At 59.1% G+C, this 17130-nt stretch overlaps 1 protein-coding gene across 1 annotated transcript; it reads right to left on the minus strand.

The window, feature by feature from the left end:
• Positions 1-599: 599 nt before the first annotated feature.
• On the minus strand, positions 600-14014 carry FOXN1 (forkhead box N1). The gene is made up of 8 exons (XM_075559242.1): positions 13892-14014; positions 12994-13461; positions 10646-10756; positions 8900-9030; positions 7633-7729; positions 3483-3690; positions 2777-3268; positions 600-913 (listed from the first exon to the last, which is right to left on the minus strand). The coding sequence occupies exons 1-8, from the start codon at positions 14012-14014 to the stop codon at positions 600-602; spliced, it is 1944 nt and encodes a 647-aa protein (XP_075415357.1).
• Positions 14015-17130: the final 3116 nt, after the last annotated feature.

Below are 17130 nucleotides of genomic sequence, written 5' to 3' on the forward strand. Positions count from 1 at the left end.
CAGGGTGCTCACAGACAACCCGGGGAGAAACTCTGCCTTCCCCTCCTTCCTGGACTCTTGGGGTATAGTGGGGGGGGGGGAATAAATACAGGGGGCTTCTGGGAAATAAATGCCCGCAGAGAATGTTGTCGTCAGAATGAGATTCCGGGGTGGTCTTTGGCCTGGCATGAGAGTCCCGTGCTTTGGGTAACAAAGCCCTTTGGCTCTTGGCTGCCCCAGGAGTGAGGCCAGGCTCTCCGTGTGCAGACGTGTCACCTCTGGCACCGGGCATGTGGCTGGGCATGCGGCCGAAGAATTTTGTGTCGTCGCATACCCGTGAGCTCCAGTGTGCGTGTCGGTAGGTCGGGGAGAGTGCCCTCTGCTTGCCCAGGCATGTGTTCTTCTGGGGCTCTGAGTAAGCGGCTGGCAGAAATGTGTGAGGGGCAGCGTCCCGGGGTGGTGTCCTCTCCACCTCCTGCTGCCAGCTAACCAACAAGTTGGCTTAATGGCATAAGGGACAGGTAGTGCTTTTCCTTCCTTGACCTTTCAGATGAGCCCAACGTGGGCGGCCAGCCAGGACTTCTGGGTCAGGCAAAGGCCCGAGCGATGCCAAGCACTGCTCATGCCAGGGCCATTGGCTTGGAGCTGGGGCTGAGGTACACAGAGGGGCCACCCGGGGCCGCGGGGGGCGTTGGGTCCAGCTCCATGAAGGCTGAGTAGAGGGTGGTGAGGTGCAGGTCACCCAGCGCCCCTGGACCCCCGCTGCTTGCTGGGGCCAGCTCACCCCCGCTGCCTGTCTCTGCCAAGCAGGGCCCGGGAGGGAAGCAGTGGGGTGGTGGTGGGGGCGGCATGGAAGATGATGTTGGGGACGAGGCCACCAGTACTAGGGGGTCCAGGGCCAGACTGTCATCCTTCAACTGTTCCCATAGATTTCCTGGTTGGAAGAGGCGGGGGGAGGGGGGAGACAAAGAGCCATCATCAGGAAGCAGTCAGAGCCCCGTCTTCCCCTCCCCGTACCCCGGATCCAAGGGAACCCTCTTGCTGCCTGCCCAGAGCAGGCGGCTGGCTGGGGCACAGAGGCAGTACACGCTGTGTGACTCTGGGCCATCCCTGGAGTTCTCAAGACCCCAGGTTTCCCTTGCTATGGTCTAGCCAGGGGGTCAGCAGACCCAGGTCTTGAACCATAGGTATCTTTCGTGAGTCTGAAGTAAAATGGAAACATTTTAAAGGACTTTGTTCATATCGTGGTGAGTTCATTTGTTCATAAACCTAAACTTACAGCACTAGAATAATTTTTAAATGGTCGTGAGGGACAGGATAGGCTCTTCTGTCTCAAAAGTTTGTGGGTCCCTGGTCTAGACTCTGGGGCATGGCCTGAAAGCTTAGAGACTCAGATCACTCCAGTGACTCTTACTTTGGGGGAAAAGGTCAAGGTCAAGGAGCTGCCTCTTAGAAGGGTTGGTGCAAAAGCTGTGCACTCTGGGGTTCCTCCGGGGTCTAGCCCAGGTCTCTAAGAAAGGTGGATCTGCAGCCGAGAGCAAAGATCTTCCCACAATGCACTGCTGCAGCCCATCAGGTGGAGGGGGCTTCCTTCACTGCAGGCTCCAGGGGATGGAAGCAGAGCCAGGAGGCACACCTGGCTCCGGGGAGTAAACACCTGATCCCCTCTCTGTGCCATGTGAGGGCTGCAGCCTGGGTGTCAGGGCTGCAGGGTTCCCTCCACCTCCACTTTCGAATGCTGAGTAAGTTACTTAGCCTCTTGGCGCGCCTGTTGTCTATGAGATGGGTTAAGAATCCCTTCTATCTCACTATCCCGATGGTTGCTATGAGCTGATTCGACTTAATCCGCTTATCAGCTCAGAGGCATCTGTGTACAAAGACTAGTACGGAAACTGATATTTAGTAGGGACTCAAAAGCACACTGACCCCTGGCGGCATGGTGTTTACGAGCTGGGCTGCTCTCCAAAAGGTCAGTGGTTCAAAACCACCAGCTGCCTCTTCAGGGAAAAATGAGGCTTTCTATTCCTGTGAAGATTTATAGTCTCAGAAACCCACCAGGGTGACCATGTGTCAGAATGGACTGAGCTTTTTTTTTTTTTCTCCAAATACATATTGTACCGTCCCCCACGTAGGGGCTGCCTCAACCCTGCCCCGTCTCTGACTGAGTGGGGCAAGGCAGGGGTTGGAATTGTATCTTCCTTACAACTGCCACCGGCACCTGGGCTGTCACCTCACCAGATTGAGAGCCCCTGAAAGCAGGAGCCTTCACCTGCTTGTGGACCGTCCCTGCCTGGGGGCCCCCTGGTCTCCTGTGTCTGGCCTGAAATTTAGATGGGAAAAGACGGTTGGATGCAGGGATGGCACAGGCAGGAGAGAGTACAATGGATGAAACCTCTCCCAGCAAGATCCAGCTTTCGGGCCTCAAGCATTTGCCCAGGGGAAGGTGTCTCTTCTACTGTGGGAATGGAGATGCAGACCATCAGTCACTCACAACCAGTCTGAAGTAGACCCCCCAGGCCCTTTTCAGCCCATCTAGGGCTGAGACTGGTTTGATGGAGGGGTGGCTGGGCCATGTTCATGGGCACCAGGTGAGAAGAGATTGCAGGGGCATTCCTCTTGGCCCCATGCTCTGGATGGCAGCGAGTTTGACCCATTTTGCCAGCTTTCAGCTGTCTCTGCTTGGGTTGACCAGAAATGTAGTACCTAGTATAACCTGGAAGCCAGGAGAGGCTGGGCCACCTGCCCAGGTGCAGCTCTCCAGTCCTGCCCCTTCTCCCCTGCCCCACCCCCAGCTCACCCTGGAAGTCGAAGTCGGTGAGAGAGGGGTTGATGGCATCCAGGTCAGTGCTGAGGTCCCCGTCTGGCAGCAGGGTGTCATGCACGGTCCTGGCCGGGGAAGGCTCGGCCAGCAGTTTGGCGCCGTGGCTGGGTGGGGTATGGGCAGGCAGAGGTGAGTCCTGGGGGGTGCCTGGCTGGGCTCGCAGCTCCAGGTGCCCATCCGGCTGTGGGAACAAAGGCTGTGGGGGTCCGGGAGGGGCCAGGCCTGGCGAGAGGTGTGTGTATGGCTGCCCATAGCAGGAGGCTGCATGTCCCCCGAGGAGGTCCTGCAGGGAGTTCTTGCCAGGAATGGGGCCTGCGACTGGGTGCAGTGAGTGCAGCGGTTGGGAGAGCCCAGCAGGGGGTGCCAGGGGCTGGAGGGAGCCTGAGCCTGCCAGCCCCCGTGGTGGGCAACCCAGCAGTGGGGAGCCCAGCTTCTCCCTCTTGTCTCCAATGAGGCTGTCCAGTTCATCTGTAAAGATCCAAGAGAGGAGATGACTTTGAGCCCAGGTGGCCGAGGGCTCCCCCATGCCAGGAGCCTGGTGCCTCACTTTCTCCCACAATGCCCCACCCAGGCTTGGGAACTGCCCAGGTGTGGGAGTCAGTCCTTCCTTCCCCAGGAGGTCTCCCTGCCCCAGCCCGGCTTAGCCTCCCTCCACAGCACTCCCCGTGCAGGGTCTCCCCACCTGGCTTGGCCATGCTCTTGCGCACTGCGATGGGGTCTTTCCTCTTCCACTTCTGCAGCTCCTCCTGCATCTTGTCGATCTTGGCTGGATTGAGGGCCCACAAGCAGCCCTTCCGAGAGGAACTTCCTGATTTGTTCTCCACCTTCTCAAAGCACTTGTTCAGGGAGAGGTTGTGGCGGACGGAATTCTTCCAGCCGTCGGGTGCTGTCTGCCAGAGCAGAGGATGCAGGGTTTTAGGCTTGGCACAGGTGGCCAGAGCCAGCTCTGAGCCAGGGCTCTGGAAAACCTCTTTTGCCCTCTGGGCACAGAGCTGCCATTTGCTCTGGGCCTGGCCTCCTGCCTCAAGCCTAGGCTTGGCCAACTTTAGTGGTGGGGGACAAGTGAGCAAGCGGGCAGCCTGGACTGCAGATACTAACCTGCAATCTGCCTTCATTCCCCCCCCCCCATCCTCCCTGCCCACCTGACCCTTCAGACGACTGTCCAGGTCACCCCTAACAATGGCAAGGCTGCCAAGGGCTCCAGCGACTGCCTAGCCCATCCTCCATCCGAAGCTGGGCCCCTCCCCACTGGCTCGCCAGTCCTGTGCTTGGACTCCTCTGTGGACGGGGAGCTCACTGCTCTCTCTGAGATCCCCCCAGGCCAGCGGTGGCGAGGGACTTAGGAGGAGCATCCTGGGTCAGCCTCACCCCCTTGAGGGTAAACTTGGAAGAAAGCGAAGATGGGTGACGTTGGGGGAGTGTTAGGAGCATGTGCACACGTGACCATGTAATTGCACATGTGTGTGACAAATTGAATTGTGTACCCCCACAAAATACATAGGTCAATTTCTCACCCCCACCCTGCGGAGGTGATAGGTAACCACATAAGGCTATTTGGGAATAGGGTTTTCTTGGTGGTGTCTGTGAGGCCATTCTCTCTGTGGGGTGTCTTTGGAACCAATGAATTTTCCATATAAAGGACCAAATTTTCCATATTAGGCATGGGAGTCAGCACACAAGGGCAAAGACCGATGCCACCTGGAGAGAGATCACCAAGGGACCAGGGAGGGAGAGTTGAGAGAGATGAGGATCCCCCCACTCCATCCACCCCCCCACCCTCTTGCCCCAGGGCTGCTAGAGAGAGACTTATAGAACTGCCCATCAGAATCAGGACTTCTAGCGGCCCGCCCGTGTTTCTGTGGCACTGCAGAAGCAAAAGACGACCCTTGGCTTTGGTTGATCATTGATCAGAGAGATGGGGGACGCTGTCCCCAAACGTGTCTCCCTGGCATGAGCGGTGTCTCCTGAGCGAGCATGGGTCTGTGAGTACCTGCGGAGCTGTGTGTCCCTGTGCCCAGTGTGTGGGAGAAAGTCTCTCTGGGGACGTGTGAGCACCCATCATGGGCGAATGTGTGGGCGGAAGTGTTTGCTTGAGTGTGCCCCGGGGGGCGGGGCCTGGCGGGGAGGCCAGCCCTCAGGCTGAGGGTGCTCGTGCCAACAGAATAAACACCCATTAGGAGGCCCGGTCATGCCACCAATGCAGTAATTGTGCCCAGGGAGGGCTGTAAAAACCATTAGGCTGACTCAGTGGGTGAGAGGCGGTGGTGGGGGTGCGAGTGGGCACTCCTCCTGCCCACCCCCTTCCCACTCTCTTCCAGGCTCTGTGGCACCTTGAACCCAGACAGATCCTGACTATCGCTAGAAGACCCTGTTGGCCGATGGGGTCCCTGACCCACTCCCTTCCAGCTGAAATGGCTGCTTAATAAGAACTGCCACTCCCTCCTCACCAGCTCACTGGCCCCGGGCAGTGGCCGATCTGAATCCCGCCCAGCAGAACCAGGTTCTGATGCCAACATCACTGCCATTGCTGGCAGGAGCTGCTGGAGCCTTCCTGGGGGAGGGCAGCAGGCTTGTTGAAGTGACCCTCAGGATCCCAAGGGAGGACTCCTGAGCCATCACATCAGGCAGCTGGGCATTCTTCACCACAAAGAGTCAAGGAACTGTAGCCTCATGGGTAGAGTTAATAGCCACTGGGCCCTTTTATGACCCCATAAATCGGTGACTTCAGGATTCCAGGGGAACCCCCACCCCAGCCACTTCCTGTTTGGAGCAGGGATGGTCAGCACTAGCAATTATGCCCATCGGCTGGACATGATTCTTACCCCACGCCCTGACCCATGGGCTGCAAGCCACCTGCCTCCACCGCACTGGGCAGGGCTGGTGCCTACCTCAGGGGTCCACTCTGACCTTCAGACAGACATGGGCCGGGCAGGAGATGGTTGAAATAGTTCCTTCAGTGGGACAGATAACTACCAGCATTGGAAGGTGGCCGATGGACCGGCTGGTCCTATTGAGCCATTGTCCACATTGGGAAATTCAGGTCCCGAGCAGAAAGTGTAAGCCGGAGATCCCACGAAAGGGCGGCCGCAGAGCCTGATTTCCAGCTACGTCTCCTGGTTCAAGACCCTGCCCTGTTCACCCCATCCATCCATCCATCCATCCATCCATCCATCCATCCATCCATCCATCCATCCATCCATCGGGCGGCCTGGCTGCCCGCCTCCCTGCCCCAGCTCACAGATGCTTTCTCTCTGAAGTCAGGCGAGGGAAGGGGTGAGGCACCTAGCTGAGAATAACCAGAACCAAAAAAAAAAAAAAAAAAAGCTGTCAGACTCTTCACTCTTCAGTCCCATAAAACAGGGATTACACAGCTCCCAGGAAAAATAATTAAGCCAGGAAGATGAGATGGAGGGAGGGGCTGGGGGCCAGGCTGGGAGTTGGCAGGGAGGGAGCTGAGAGGGTAGGGCAGGGCCCACACTCTCTCTCTCTCTCTGGCCCAGCGCCTGGAAGCTCTAGGGGTGTTGGGCTCCTTATGCCCTCCTGGGGTGTAGGGGACAGCCCTGGATACCGGCTCTGATGTCTCCCCCATGCCAGAGACCCTTCTCCCCGCTCCCCTTTCCCTTTCCTTCTGGAAACTCCAAGCTTCAGGCTTTCCCCGTCTGGTCAGACCACCTTGTCCATCTTGCCCTCTGCAGAGGATGGTAGCTTAGCAAGACCAAGCTTGTTCGACTCTTAGCCTCAGATCACCCCCAGGCAAGACAGTTGGGTGGGTGGTGAGGGAATCACCCCCTGGCAGGTGGAGCTGGGTTCTGGGTTACTTCAGTCTCAAGGCTCGAATCAGTCCTTCTGCAGGGTAGTACCCAGGCTGGGTCTTCCTAGAGAAGGCACCCTTCACCCGCAAGCTCTAGTTTCACCTCCCCCTCTCTCCTCCCATACCACCCTCTGCCCAGTGGCCCATCTTCAGAAGGGTGTGTGCTGAGGGGTGCCCTGTGTGTGTGAGAAGGGCAGGGCAGGTGGAGAAGGGGCTGGTGTGTGAAGCCAAACACCTGCTGTGTGACCCAGGCCAAATGCATCACCTTCTTGGATGTGTTTACCCACTGGGGAGAAGGGCAGGGGCCCCAGGAACTTTCTCTGGAGAGGACCAGAACAAGATCCTGCCCATGGGCTGTGGGGGGTGGGGGATGCCAGGTGAGCCTGCTAGTTCTCTGGGACACTCACAGAGTGAAGCTCACACCCCGCTTTCTGGCAGGAAGGCAGCTGCCGCCCACAGGGGCAGATCCTAATCTCTGGCTGGAAGCCAATGGGTTCCTTGGCCCCATGATCCCATGTCACTTTGGCTGGCCAGCTCCCACCCAAACTCCTTCCTCCCTCCCTCCCTCCCTCCCTCCCTCCCTCCCTCCCTCCCTCCCTCCCTCCCTCCCTTCCTTCCTTCCTTCCTTCCTTCCTTCCTTCCTTCCTTCCTTCCTTCCTTCCTTCTTTCCGCAGCACCCTGGGGGCAGGGCTGGGGACAGCCTCTCCTTTCTTCCCAAACTCTCTCCTCACTAGAGGCAGGCCGATGCTTCCTGAAGCCCATCCAGACGGATGTGTAGGCCTGGAGGCCGTCTGCACAGAGCCTTCTGTGGAACGCAGGGAGCGAGCGTCCTACACGCTTGAGCTCTGTGCTTTCCACACAGAATTCCTTCTCCAGGAAGTCTGTCCTGAGGAGGAGGACAAGAGGGCCCCCTCCTAGCTGCCAGTCTAACCCTTCTCCCACCTCCGGGCCCCCTCCTCTGCCTCCAGAGAGGCCCGGCTTTCCTGGGCCTTGGGGGTGGGTGGAGGTGCCATGGGCTCACCTTGAAGTAAGGAAAGTGCTCCGTCATAAAGTTGTAGATCTCGCTGACAGGAAGGCTCCCAGTCTTACTGTTCTTAAGGGCCATGAAGATGAGGATGCTGCAGGCAGAGAAAGCCCTCTGACATTCCGAATGGATGGCCAGGCTCGGAGCCCACCCCCCCGCCCCCTAGGGCTGCAGTAGTGCTGGAGGAGTAACCTGCTGCAGAGTTAACATGTGAGACACTCTCTGGAGTCGAAAGGAGGGGGGAGGAGATAGTAGGCCTGCCCCGTCCACTGAAGTTGGGGATCAAGAGAGAGGAAGGCCGGTGGCCATCCGGGCTTAGCCACCTGCTAGCTGGGTGGCTCTGTGTGACTCCTCTGAGCCCAGGCCCTCCATTCTGCAGGGAAGACTGTAACAGCTAGCTCTGAGTTGTGAAGGTGTGGACGATGTCTGGCACATAGAAGGTACTCCTGGCGCGGTCATTACCGCGGCCAGTCCTCGGCCAGCTGCCCAAGTGCAGGGAAGAAGCTCCAGTTTCTGGATCTCCGACACATGCCAGGCACTGTCCCCACCTCCCTCGCTCCATCCTCCCCACCATCCTGAGCTGCTGTCCCTTTAAGTGCATGCAGATGGACAAACAGAGGCTCAGAGAGAGTAAGTCATTTACCTGAGCTTCACAGCTAGTAAATGCCAGAGCCTAGACTTGAACCCAATTCTCCTGGCCTCCAAGGCCTGTATGGGCGCCTCTCTGGACCTCGTGCTGCGCAGACCCGGCCCTGACCCTGTGCCGCTGGCAGGCGTGTCTGTCCTTTTGCCTTCCTCTGGGCGCCCACTGGCTGATGGTCTGGCTCTACGCAGGGCCTGGGGCCCGTAGGTCAAGCGTCACTGTTGGTTGGGTGAATGACAGGACAGATGGAGGGTCCCCCAAGTGGACTGGGTCCTGTTTACCTGGTCTTTCAAGCCTCGGCCCCCAAGCAACCCCCTAAGACCTGCCATCGGGTGAATAATCGAGTCTTCAGCCTTGGGGTGGGGTGGGGGTGCGGTGCTCACTGTATTTGGTAAAGTGGGGACAAGAACCTCTTAAGCCTTTGAGGCTCACCCTGGGGCAATGGTACCCACAGAGGTTAAACCAGAGGTCAGAGGGCATCCAGTCCATCCCCATGTAGGAAACATCTGTCCAGCATCCTCAGGAGGCCTTCCACTCACTGCCAGGTCCCCTTTTGCCCTGGGAGTCCCGTGCCTCAGTTTCCCGGGGTTCCCCCACGACCCCTGAGTGCAGGGGAAGTACCTGTAGGAATAGATGGGTTTGGGGAAGAGAGGCTGGTGCCCATCGGAGCTGGCCTGGGGTGCGATCCGCTGGTATGGGTAGTGTGAGGCGCTCAGGTAGGGCACAGGGTAGCTGCCACCAGCTGGTGAATACTGTAGAGGTCAAAGGGCACAGTGATTTTCTACACTAGACCCCTCTCCCCATTCATTTTCTTCCCAAGAGAGAGCTGAAGCTAGATTCTACTCTTCCTCCCCGTCAGGGGCGCTGCCTCCCTTCCCCTTACTCCAAGGGGTGAGGACCTGGCTAGAGTCCCACAAGAGCCCCTCCCCCCTCTCCCTCCCCTCAGGTCCTTTGGTTGCCATGGGTGGGTGGGTGGGGGGGTGGACGGGAGGGGAGGCAGGCATTGCTTCCCGCAGGGCAGGGCTGGGCAGGCAGGGGCCCCAGGCTTCCCTTGCATCCCTGTGGAGCTGCTGGGCCGGAAGTGGAGTGTCCAGCCTGGGCGTTTGCTGGGCACTGACTGACACCTATCTTTTATGAGTTTCAGTGGCTATTTCAAAGGGCTGGTCGTGGTGGTGGGCAGGTGGGGGTGGGAGGCAGTTTTACAGTGGAGGGAGTGGCCCTGGTGCCAGGATGGTGTTTTATGGGAGTGGGGGGAGGAGCCCCTGACTCCCCCAGCTACTCCAGGCTGAGTGTTCTTTCCAGGTCACCCGAGAGGCACTTAATGCCTGAGTCACCCTATTTGGTAGGTCCATAAAGCCTGGGGGCTCGGTCATCTTGTTTGGGAAGGGGGTGCAGAGCCCAGAGGGCATCGAGCAGGGCAGGGGCATGATGAGGCCATTGAGGGCTGGGGGTCCCTCAGCCCTGCTCTGTCCCTGTGAATGAGCTGACCCTCTCTCCTGGGTCAGACCCTGGGCCATTTCTGCCCCAGCAGGGCAGTGAAGCTGTCCCAGGGGTTCCCTCTGACCAACCTCCCTCTCTTGCCTTCCCACCCCCCACCCCTCCACCCCCCACAAGCAGGCAGCGGGCCCCTCCCCCACCCATGCTGGTCTCCCTGGCTCTGCCAAGACCAGGGCCCATGCCAAAGAGCTGGGAGGGGAACCCGCTCCACAGGCAGGGCCTGTCTCAGTGCCAGGCTGCAGGTGGATGGAGCCGGGTGCTGAGCAGTCACTTGCTCCGTCTTGCCCGGTGACTCCTGGGAGCTGCCTGGCTGCTCTGAGTGTCTTACTCTTCCCCCTTTTTAAAAGCCTCCATCCTGTGCCAGTGCTGGGCAATTCCCTGGCACCCTGTGGTGGAAGGGCTGAACTGCGCAGGGGGGTGGGGAAAGGGCTGATGGGGACTGGGGCATTCCAAGTGGAATGTCACCATGGAGAGGTGAGAGGGGAATTTGGGACCAAGGTCACATAGCAAGATGATGGCGGACCTAGACCAGGCCTGCTGTTCCTTGCAACCTTGGCATCATGGATAATCCTACACACTCCCATTCTCTGTGCCCATCCCTCTGTCGTGACTGGTCTCCTGTCCCTTTGGTTCCCATCCTAGTCCCTGCCCTAGTCTCCGCCTAGCTCTCGAGTCTGAGACCTCTCGAGCTACATGCTTCCTTCCTGCCTGCCCCTTCCCCGCACACTGCCCCCCCTCCCGCAGGTCCCTGTTGCCCTCACCTGTCATCCAGTGCCCACCCCCTCACACACACCCCCTCACACAACTGAGAGCACCCCAGGAGAAGAGCCTGGGGCCTTGGGGAGGCCTTTCCATCTGCCTCAGACCCACCTGGTGGAAGGGAGGCTGAGAGGGGCAGTACATGTGCTGTAAAGGGGGCTGGTAGCAGTACATCCCAGGACCACTCTCCAGAGTGGGGGGCTTGACCTTGACCTCCGACCCCTGCTGGAAGAGAAAGCAGATGACCAGACCAAAGCTTTGTTTCCTCTCCCTTCTTTCCTGTGTTCTAAACCTTTGCTTCTTCCCAAGACAGCCCCTGCCCTTCCCCCACGGAGCTTATTTCTGGGGAAGGAACAGAGAGGGGCAGAGGTTTGGCTAAGGGCACACAACAAGCTGGTGGTGGAGCTGGCTGGAACTGACCTTGCTCTAGGTGAGTGCGGCCAGCTCAAGAAGTGGGGGGGACCTGGTAATGGTCACCTCAAGGGTAGGGTGCAGCTGGAGAGTTAGGCACCTGTCCTCAGCTCCCTAAGCCCAGCTCAGGGCCTGCTGTTCAGAACCCCTGCCTGTCGGAGCTCCAGAATTCCCACTGGGTAGCCATGGAGTGTGCAGCCTCGATGGCATCGTGGTTGCATGTCGGGCTGCTAGCCACAAGGTCAGCAGTTCAAAACCACCAGTCACTCCACAGAAGAGAGACAAGGCTTTCTACTCCCGTAAAGAACTGCAGTCTCAGAAACCGACAGGGGCAGCTCTACCCTGCCCTGTAGGGTTCGGTCTGAGTTGGAATTGACTGGAGGGCAGTGGGTGATGTTAAGTTAAGCCATGGAGGGGGAAGGAAGAGAAGGAGGAAGTGGACCATGGGAAGTGGTCAGGCAGGTTGGTCCAACTGTGGCCCCCAGGCCCCTGACACTTCCTCCTTAGCGAAGCCCAGGGCCAGTGAATGCTTCCCACCTGCCTGGCTGTCCCTCCTGTAGGTGCGGGTCTGGGGGACCCGGCCACTTACCTATAGCTCTGCCAGTGGTAGTGACACTGGCTTCCCATGGGGCTGTGTGTCCCCCAGGTCTCAGGGCAGAGCCCTGTCTTGAGTGGGGTCAGGAGGGGTGAGTGAGAAGTTGGGCCTGGGTGGGTGGCGAGGTGAGCCTGGCCTGGAGGAGAACTCTGCTGGGGGCTGCCTGGGCCCTCAGGACATGGGAATCTGATCCCAGGGGAGTCAAACCAACGGACCTGTTTTCTGGGTGTGCCCTGGGGTGTTGATGTGGAGATTGTCGCAATCACGGAATCTCAGGCCTGGAAGGGCCCAGCGCACTTGTGTCCAAACCCCTCATTTGACAGATGATGGGGCTGAGCCCAAAGAGGGCAACTGCTGAGCCCCGGGTCACCCAGTCAGTCAGCCAGCAGGCTCCGGTTGCTGGGCCTAAGCTTCTCTCTGCTGGGCAGACCTCACCCTCCCTTCCCCTCCGGGGGGGCTGGGGGGATCGTGGGGGAGGGGGCCGGGAGCCAGTTTCCTCATCTGCAAGATGAGGGTGATGGGAACTCTCCAGAGTTGGTGTGAGGGTTCAAGGGACACTTGAGAGACAGCTCCTGGCCGAGTGACCGGGCTGGAAGGAAGTGAGCAGGACACAGGCGGGACAGGAGCAGAGCTGTGGGGTGCTGTCATGCTCAAGGGGCCTGCGGAGACACCACCACAGGGCCTCATGGACGGAGCAAGGTCCTGGCTTGGCTAAATAGACCTTTGTTAGCGGTGGCCTGGGGTTGGAATGGGGGCCTGTTTGGGAGCCAGCGGGAAGGAGGGCCTGTGGGCCCTGGAGTAGAAATAACTCAGCCCAGCCCATTCCAGACCCATCAGCTCCTCCGGGACCTCCAAACTGGGCCAGGGAGCGAAGTGCAAAGGTCCCTTTCAGTTCCGGCACCCTGTGATGTGGCTCTTGTTAACTTTGCTTTAGGGGGAAGGCTCAGAGAGGTGAAGGGGCTTGCCTAAGGTCACACCATCTGTGAGGACAGCTGCAGAAGAACATGTGGATCTTCCAAAGGGCCTTCAAGATATTTTAGGACTATACCTGGCCTCCACTCTGGGCAAAGGATGGGACCCCGGATGCCCACCCCACCCTTACTGGCTTGCTGGCTGGAATGTGTTTTTCTTCTCGCATTTGCATATGGGCCTGTAGGTCCACCTGGGGATTCTTGACACTGGAAGGAACAGCCGGGAGTCCCACACTGGGATCCTGACACCAGAGCCTCTGGGAGGCTGCTGGTTCCTTAGTCTGACCTGCATTCCCCAGTTTACCTCTCCATACTAGGCCTGGCCAGGGTGCCCTCTCCAGCTGACCTGGAAGGTCCTGCCTAATGCCAGGAGGCGCCGAGATCGCGCTTCTTTGGGGCACACTGTCCCTGAGCAGAAGGCCGGGGCAGCGAAAGCGAACCTGACCTCTTTCAGGGCTGCAGGGCCAACCGTGGGTACTCACCAGCACTTGGGGGCTGTGCTCCTGGCTCGGGAAGGGGAACCCGGTGCACCAGCCCTCTGCGGAGAAGCCAGGCAGGAAAGCCTCGGTGTCCCCTGCATCCACGGGGACCTCCTCGAAGACCTCCAGTGACCCTGGGGTCTTAAAGGAGTGTCCATCCAGGGCCAGTGCGGTCTGGGCCTCTGGGAAGACGTCCTCGTGTAAGTGCCGTTTGTACGGGTGGAAAGGCACGTGGCCGCCCTTGAGGAAGCGCCCGGGGCTGCCTGTCGGACCCTCTTCAAATCCGAAGCCACCGGGGTAATTGTCCGAGGGCGAGAGCCGGAAGGGACCCAGGCTCGGGCCGGTTGGGCATTGGCCCTGCACCTGCTCGGGGCCTGGTGAGGCGATGCTGGGGCTGTGTGGGGGCAGTGAGGCGGTCCTCTCTGGGGGGCCATCGGGCACAAAGGATGAGCAGCTGAAGCCGGCATGCTTCTGGGTGGACAGAGAATAGAGAGCCTGTGAGCGCAGAGGCTGGGGGTGGGGGTGCAGGCGGGGCAGGTGGGCAGCAGGCCTGCAGGACCCAGGACCCTTCTTTATGAAAGGGTCTGTGGCTGGCTCTAGGGAGCCCCCAAAAGATAGCCCCAATCTGATGTGAACACCCTGCTCCCAAACCTGGGGAGTCCCCAATCTGATGGGGCTCCACCTGCCCCTGCCCTGGGAAAGCCCCCAACTAAAGGGCAGGCAGAGGCCCTGGTCTGAACATTTCGGGATCATGGGGTCACAGAGTGCTTGGCTTGCTGGTAAAAGGGCCAAGACAGGTCCTGGGAGGTCCCCCAGGGTTGGGGCAGGAAGGTAGGAGGTGGGTGACACCCCCTCCCCACCCACTGTGGATGCAGCCCAGGCTTAGGTGCAAGCTACTTACGCTCTGAGGGGCAGGGGAGCCTGGGAGGGCCGGCGCCTGCATGAGGTCCCCTTGGGGCTCGCCGTCCAGTCTGGTGGAGCCCGGCAGCGTGACGTCAGACTGCGATGGGAGCAGCGACACCATCACCCAGTCCTGGCCTCGAAGAAAGCCGGCTGCGATGAGAGGGGGACCAGCGTCCAGGGGTGACCAACCCCAGGTCCACCTCCACTCCCACCCTATCCCTGGGCTGGGGCCCTGCCTCCTGCCAGTCCGCAGAGAGACGGACAGGCAGACAGACAGATGAAAATGAGGGATGGGCCAAAAGTAGAAGGAAATAGACAAGAGAAGCAAAGCAAGGGAGACGGCAGTGTGGAGAGAGGTCAAGGGAGCCAGAGCGGTGACCTTGGAGGGGCTCGGGCTCGCCTGTGCCTGTGTCAGACCCCGACTAGGGCTCAGGGAGCCGCTGGGCCTGGCCGGCTCTGTTCCATGAGGGTGGCGAGAAGGTTGGGCCCAGATGTGGGCGTGGGAGGTGTGGGGGGCGGGGATTGTGCTGCAGGTGACTCAGCCCTCAGTGGAGGCAGGTCCTGTGGTAGCACCTGTGGAGTCGGATCCTGGCAGCAGGATCACAGTGTGCAGCCGGGGTCCGAGGGGCCTTGGGGCGGTGCTGCTGGCTCCCTGTGTCGTGTCCAGCAGGTGTTATCTCCCTCTACGCCCACTCCCCACCCTCAACTCCAACACTTACCCATGACCCTGTGTCCTTTTCTCAGCGTCCCCATTGGAAAAGCTATGTGCTCGGACTACATGATGTCCGAAGGTTCTTTCTACCCAGATGGTCTAGAACCGTGGAGCACCCTGTCCTCGGCACAGTTCAGCGACTAAGAAGGCGCCGGGTTCTAAGGCTGGCCTGCCCGCTTCCTTAGCAAGTTCTCCTGAGCTTTGGTATCATCACTTCTAAACCCCAGAGAATGGTCAGCCCTGACTGATAGAACTCTGAGCATGCCATGAAATTGTGCAGGGAAAGCATTTACCCCGCAGTCACTCCAGGGAGTGGGGTCAGCTCCTGGCTCCTAAGTCCTACAGGACAGGCTAGAACGGCTGGGAATAGAAAGTCTCTCTCTCCAGTCCCACATCGTAAACACCAGACTCACGGCCAGTGGGTCAATGCTGCTGCACAGCTACCCCCTGTGGGTGTCTCACTGTACGGGAGTAGAGAGCCCCGTCTTTCTCCGGAGAAGCTGCTGGTGATTTTGAACTGCCGGCCACGCAGATTGCAGCCGTAAGCACTACACAACCAGGGCTCCTCCAACACATAGGAAGCGCTCAGTGAATGTCAGCTCTCGTGGATACCATTCCTGGCGTGCCTCTTATTATCCTCGGCTCCCTCCCCTCTCCACCACTTGCAAAGGACCAAGCCTCCAACCAAACGCCCTGCCATTGAGTCGATTCTAATTCATAGCGACCCTGTAGGGCAGGGTTTATAAGATGGTAACTCATTACAGGAGTAGAAAGCCCCGTCTTGCTCCCGCGGCAAAGGGCAGCTCCTTGCCAATTCGCTCCTTTTGCCCATGTGGTTTCTAACAAAAGTTACCGGCAGCTGACACTCTGTTTGGGCTGGCCGCTGATGGGTAGGATTTCCTCACAGAACTATGACAACAAACCTATGGGGAAGGGACACGGTTAACTCTACTTTCTGGGCTCAGTGGGGTTAGACAAAGTGGATTCAAACCCAGGTCAAACCCTACTCTTCTTCCTATGTCTTTGCTAGGGGTGAAGGCAGAGAGTGGGAGAAACCGAGAGACGGGTCGAGGCGGGGGAAAAGCAAGGGGCTTAAATTTACTCCTCCTACTCCAACCCCGTCCCCCTGGGATTCCTGGTAGCATAGTGCGTTGGGCTGCTAACCGCAAGGTCAGTAATTTGAGACTGCTGGCTGCTCGGAGGGAGAAAGATGAGGCTTTCTACTCCTGTGAAGCCTCCTCAGAACCCACAGGGACAGTTCTGCTCTGTCCGATAGGGTCACTACAAGTCGGTGTCAACTCGATGGCAGTGTGGTTTGAGTGCCCAAGACCCCTGTGCACAAGAGCTCGTGGGGAATCTGCCTTTCCCAGCCATACGATCCCTTGAGCTCTTGGAGGGGGCGGATGGTCTTAGTACCCACCCACACCCCACAGCCCAGCTATTACCTTCTTTGGGCAGAAGGGGTTATGGGACCAAAGAAAGAGAGATAACTCCCCTAGTCTTACAGAGCTGAGGTCCAGGTGGGGAACGGTGGGGAGGCTCTCCCGCCCCTCCAAGAGTCCTCATCCCCTTCTCGATGTCCCGGTGCCTGCTAACTCTGCAGTGCTAAATGTGGCGTGACCAGGGAAGCGCCGAGCTGGCCGTAACTGGACACCGAGCTGGAGCAGGTCTGGGGCCGGAGTGCAAGGCAGCCCACCTCTGGCTCTGCATGAGCGCTGGCCAGGCCCCTCCACTCCCTGGACAGCTCCTGGTGGACTGGGCTACCTGCCTGCCACACCTCACTGGCCCAGGGCTGCCTTCCCTGAAGGTGGTGCTGGACTTGGCGCCTGCTACAGCTCCTTCAGCGGTGAGGTGATGGGGGGCCCCTCTCCTCCCCAGGGTCGGGCTTTGTATCCTGGGGCAGGATAGCACCGCAGTGAAGAGCAAGGATTTGGGGTGTGGGTAGACCTGAGTGTGAGTGCCAGCTCGCCGCTTCCTGCCTATGACTTGGGACAGCCTCCCGCTCTCTGGGCCTCTCTCCTCATCTGATAACTGAGGCTCACACGGCCTCCCCGGAGAGAATGTTGGTACACAGAAATGCTCATGGACACATGCCATTACCCCAGCTTCCATCAGCCAAAAGTGGCTGGGCTAGGCTCTTGGACCCCAGACCCGATGGCCTCCTTCATGGTCTTGCCACTTTGGGCCCAACAGTCCAGGTGCCACCTTCCCTTGGCCCCTACCTCCTCCTGAGGATCTGCCCTCCTGCCCGCCCCCACCACACCTCCAGCATCTTTCTGTCGTCCACTCTGAACTCCTGCAGGCCAGAGCTCAGTTACCACATTTATACCCGGACTTGGCACCCCTGTCCCCAAGGGCAGCTTTGGTGTGTGGTGGCCATGAGACTTGGTCCGGTCATTGGAAGGAAGCTCTCTTTCACAAATGAGGGAAGGAGGCTCAGTGAGGTTTGATGGTTTGTCTGAGACCATGCACCTAGGAAAGAGGTCCCCCACTGCCTGATGCCTTCAAAGGGGCACTCCAGGCTG

The sequence above is a fragment of the Tenrec ecaudatus genome, chromosome 10, assembly GCF_050624435.1.
Source record: "Tenrec ecaudatus isolate mTenEca1 chromosome 10, mTenEca1.hap1, whole genome shotgun sequence".
Lineage (NCBI taxonomy): Eukaryota > Metazoa > Chordata > Mammalia > Afrosoricida > Tenrecidae > Tenrec > Tenrec ecaudatus.